The sequence below is a fragment of the Austrofundulus limnaeus genome, unplaced genomic scaffold, assembly GCF_001266775.1.
Source record: "Austrofundulus limnaeus strain Quisiro unplaced genomic scaffold, Austrofundulus_limnaeus-1.0 Scaffold2, whole genome shotgun sequence".
Classification (NCBI taxonomy): domain Eukaryota; kingdom Metazoa; phylum Chordata; class Actinopteri; order Cyprinodontiformes; family Rivulidae; genus Austrofundulus; species Austrofundulus limnaeus.
In genome coordinates this window covers 3,508,808-3,513,478 of record NW_013952404.1, presented here as the reverse complement: position 1 = coordinate 3,513,478, position 4,671 = coordinate 3,508,808, and the positions used below count along the sequence as shown (strand labels likewise).

At 39.7% G+C, this 4,671-nt stretch overlaps 1 protein-coding gene across 2 annotated transcripts; it reads left to right on the top strand.

Moving 5' to 3' along the window:
* The first annotated feature begins 1,702 nt into the window (after positions 1-1,702).
* rsrp1 (arginine/serine-rich protein 1) lies at positions 1,703-4,650 on the top strand. Of its 2 annotated transcripts, XM_014011104.1 has the most exons (5): positions 1,703-1,928; positions 2,286-2,901; positions 2,997-3,166; positions 4,154-4,225; positions 4,314-4,650. In XM_014011104.1, exons 2-5 carry the CDS (start codon positions 2,307-2,309, stop codon positions 4,455-4,457), a joined length of 981 nt encoding a protein of 326 aa, XP_013866558.1. In that variant the 5' UTR covers positions 1,703-1,928; positions 2,286-2,306; the 3' UTR covers positions 4,458-4,650. The 2 variants fall into 2 exon arrangements, 1 of the variants encoding a protein (XP_013866558.1); XR_001310443.1 differs by lacking the exons at positions 4,154-4,225; positions 4,314-4,650 and adding an exon at positions 3,774-4,131 and having other exon boundaries at positions 2,997-3,673.
* Positions 4,651-4,671: the final 21 nt, after the last annotated feature.

The window sequence follows — 4,671 nt, the reverse complement described above, 5'->3', positions numbered from 1 at the left end:
AACTTTCTAGATTTGGTTCCTTAAACCACTGCAAGTTTGAAACCCTAACAAATCTGCGTGTGTTTTTATTTAATTTTTGTAAAACTCAAACTCTTCTGTGTTCACAGGGTCAAGTTTACCAATTGATGTGCCAAATGAAGCACATCAAGAAAAGATGTATTATGGTAAGAACATTAAGAAGAATTTTTTTTCTCTTTTTGTGAAGGAGATTAAAATTACTTTTTTTATTGCAGGACTGTCTCCAAATGAGATTGCTATCCAAAATGTCAAAGCATTTCTACAGACGCTGGATACTAAGATGAAGCAACAAGCTAAACGAGGTATGAATGAAACAAAATGTAATGCATTTCCTTAAGGATGAGACTGTAAATGTGGATGACAATACATGGCTGTTTAACACTTATGCTGATTTTTTTTTTTTAAATATTTAAAACTGAAATCTCATGAAAAGAATTGTCTTTTAAGTGTACCTGGAAACGAATGAAGTGGAGGTGAAAGATGATGCCAAGGAAATGTGGCACCCACCCGTTGTAGTAGTGCGTGCTCCTGCAGTGGCAGGCGACGAGGGCCACAACGCGACTGCAGCGGCAGGCGACGAGGGCCACAACGCGACTGCAGCGGCAGGCGACGAGGGCCACAACGCGACTGCAGCGGCAGGCGACGAGGGCCACAACGCTTATCACTATTTCTCAGGATCCAGACCCTGTATGCAAATTTTGTGTCCATTGAACCTGACTTAATAAAAACAATCCAGTACAATGGCCAGTTTTTTTTAAATACATTATAGTTATGGTACTGCGTTTGATGTGAAAATAAAAATCAAAGTAGGTAAGGATGTGATGTTGATGGATCAGTTAGCTTGGTCCAAGATCTCTTGGTAAGTGTCAACACAACTTCAACTTAATCATTCATCTCTCCCCATATATGTATTTTACCTTTCTGTTTCATCAAGACCTGGATGATTGAGAATCTTCACCTGCATGTGAATACAAAGGAACAAGAATTATCTAAAACTCTGTTTACATTTTCAAGGTGCAGACACTTATTACTTTAGGGCAAAACAATTCTAGAAAAGTAACGTTTTTCTCATGATTTGAAAATGCTATTTGCTATAAGATTTTTACACAGTATTAAAACACTAACAAGTCTGCATTTGTTACATGCACATGTCTGTTTTAGTATGTCAAATGTATTCTGTTAATGGATACCCTTTTTTTAAGTCAAATCATGTCTCATTTACAAAGACGACCTGGAATGCATGCACGGTAAGAATTTGGACAGTATTCTAACAATGTCCCAGTGAAGATTTCTTAGGAATATAGCAAAAATAATCATTGGATTTATAATTGTGCTCAATTTCGATGTTTAATCAGCGTCCATTTTCTTTTTCAGTCAATAACCACGAAGACTTTCTGGATCAGAGTGGTTCTAAATGAACCAATTCTTTTGAATATGAATCGAATCCCTCTACTTCAAAACTACATTAAATCAAGTTGATATTAATAAAACTCTGCTAATTTTACCCGAACTAAATATATCGTTATGATTTTTTTTAAATGAGAAAATACTTTCAAAAAAAGAACTGACGCCTTTCGGTTCAACCAAACCAAGTCTTGTATGTGATTCGGTAAAAAGAACCAAATCGGTCAGGACCATAATGAATGGAAATTTCCAGAAGCTCCTCCTTAGAAAAACCTCAGCAGCTGCTGCAGGCAGTCATTTTGTGTGACGACGGCAGAAGCTTCAACACTGAAGAAGACACAACGCTTTCGCCACTTCATAGTTTGGCTAGAAATCAACATATCTCATAACAGTTTAGCTCTTAATCTTAACTATCGCTTTTTTACGTGACTTTAAGTGATATTTTCCCCATATATCTCTTTTTTTGTCGCCTTTTCAGAAGAGTTTCGATCTACACGGCTGACCTGGTAAGCTAAGAAACTACCCTAACCGTCATATTCCTTAATTATTACCTTGGATATATTTGGATGCTTTAAGTATATTGTAAATGGTTTATTTTAGCTATTGATGATGTAGAATTTAAATGTAATTAGGCATCAAGGCTAGGCTAGGCGAAGTCAACGTAAGGCCTGGTCGTTCTAGAAATTTCCTGAACTTTGCAGTCTTTGTTACGTAACGCAGCTGCTCCCGCTAGGGGGCGCATGAGGAGTAATTACGTAACTTTGCTTAAACATAAAGTGCTAAAAATATTACTGCAGGTGAACAAATCTTTTATGTTAACATGATAAATTTAATACCAACAGTTTGTTTTTTTAACCCTGCAGCCTTAGGCAGTAAATCGAACAATGGCTTCTCAAGTGGACTCGCACTCTGACATGGCTCAGGCTCGTCAGACTGATGGGCTCAATGTGATCTTCGACCAGAAAAGCCCCGGGTCCTCCCACTCTCGTTCCCGTTCTCGCTCAATGAGCAGCAGCGCCAGCAGCAGCCGCTCCGGCAGATCCGACTACAGGGGACGTAGAGGCAGCAGGGGACGCTACAGGTCTTCCTCGTCCTCCTCTTCATCCGCATCTTCTAGGAGCACGTCCTCTTCCCGCTCCAGGTCTCGCTCGTACCCCCGCTGCCACCGGCAGTCCTCCCGCTGTCGCTGTGATGACCATCGCCGGTACAGCCGCTACAGTCACCGCCGCTCCCCACCTCGCCGCTACAGGGCCCGGTCTCGCTCCTACAGCCGCTCACCCTCGCTGGACAGATACTACAGTCATCGTAGGTACTACAGGTCACGCTCCAGATCTCGTTCCCGGTCTCCCGCACGCTGGAGCAGGTACAGGAGACCCATCAGCCAGTTGAGATGCAAATTCTCCCCATCCCCTTCCAGAACCTACAGAGGGCGGTCAAGATCTAGATCCCCCGGAAGATCAGTCAGTCTAAGCTTGCATGGTGAGTTAATCAATGATTTCTTTTGTTTTTTACTGATGACAGTATCACTTGCAGTGACAGCTCATAATAATAATACTGATTAATGTTTGTTTTAGACAAAAAGAAACTCCTTGAAGTTGCCCAGGCCAATGCTATGCGGATGCTTGGAGTGGCAAGACTTGAACTTCCTGAAAGTGTGAAACCAATCCTTTCAGAGGAACAAGAACCTAAAAGGTCTTCACCAGAACCAATGACAAGGTGGAAACAGGTCTCCACAAAGCCAGAGGTGGGTGTGTTGGTGTGCTTTGTCTCACAGCAACACCGCTGAAAACAGAAGGCTTTGAAACTTGGAACAGTATTTTATTTAAGATTTGTACACATGTATATGAAGTACTTAAAAAAATCCTTTGTAAAGCAATTTATAATTTCTAAGTTAGTGGTGAACATTTTAAGTTTTACACCAATGTATAGTTTTTAATATAAACATTTTAGGACTTTTTTCATATATATATATATATATAATCTCAGCAAACTAATTTTCTRCTGCTTAGCTTAAGGTTTGTGCTGTGTTGAATTTCCTGTTTTGTTTATCGTTTGGCCCCACGAGGGAACAAAGATACTCTCTGTATTTATTCCTGTCTTCATAGATAACTTGACAAGCTCTCCTTCACTCATCGGCACCTGGGATTAAAGGGCTGACTTGGGTGACAACAATATTTGTTTGCGTTTTTTCAAAAGGTTGTCTCATGATGCTAGTGCAATTAAGTCTTCATGTACACATTCCATACAGCTGGTAAATGCACATCTAGAATAATAATTTCAAAACCATTTTAGATTTTGCTGTTCAAATGTATTTATGCTTGCAGATGAAATGGGTTATTGTTATTTATCAGAGTCTGCCACTCGCTGATGGAGCTCGAGCGTGTGGACGGCATTATARTGACTATTGAAGAACTCTTCTCCGTATGCCAAAGATAAGTTGGTACACACAATGTGTGCTGAGGGGCTGGGTAACCTGCGTCGCCATCTTTTAACCAGTTTAGAAAAAGATGTTTACACTTGTGCTTTTTGTTTTTGTCCAACATTGAGGTCTGTCTTTCAAATTTAATTGTAGGAAAGTCTGCATGAAAGCAGCACTACTTTTTTTTATGCTGTAGTAAATCCAGTAACATTGAAGTCATTATGACTAGACTTCAGACTCTGAAGACTAAAGATAATTGACGTGTTTTTCACGCTTGAGTAACTTCGCATTTGTTTTCTTTCTTTGAAACAGGGCAATGAGCCAGAGCCTGATGGATCCAGCCCAAAAATGTCTCCCAAAATGAAAATCGCTTTCAGTGAGAATGTAAGTGTTCCATCTAGAAGTGTTAGTTGAAATCCAGTAACAAATTTTCAATGCAACTAATTATTTATTTTCTTAATTTCTTTTTAAGAACTCACTGGCCAAACCAACAGCGGTGTCACCGTCTTCTGCTAAGGTAACTCCAAGAGTGGACAGCGTTGAAAGCAGGAAGCCATATGGTCACTGGATCCCAGTCAGTTCAGGCCAAAACTCCAGTCTGCGCAAACACTCATAAACCATGCTACTTCAAAGTGGCACCGTGCATGGACGTTGTAAATACTGTAAATATTTTGTATATATTGTGATCATTTCATGGTCATTTTTTTTTCCAGATGTTAAGATTTAATTGGGAAGAAATGAAGAATTCGTTCAGGTGGGATAGTTTTTGTTTTAATTTATTGGTTCAATAAAGAAGTGTTCWAATAAACTGTCTGATTTATTGTTCCAAT

Coding starts and splice junctions, on each gene's coding strand:
- rsrp1 (XM_014011104.1), top strand. CDS start 2,307: ATGGCTTCTCAAGTGGACTCGCACTCTGACATGGCTCAGGCTCGTCAG. Junction 2,902..2,996: donor AGTCAGTCTAAGCTTGCATG/GTGAGTTAATCA, acceptor TGTTTGTTTTAG/ACAAAAAGAAACTCCTTGAA. Junction 3,167..4,153: donor AGGTCTCCACAAAGCCAGAG/GTGGGTGTGTTG, acceptor TCTTTGAAACAG/GGCAATGAGCCAGAGCCTGA.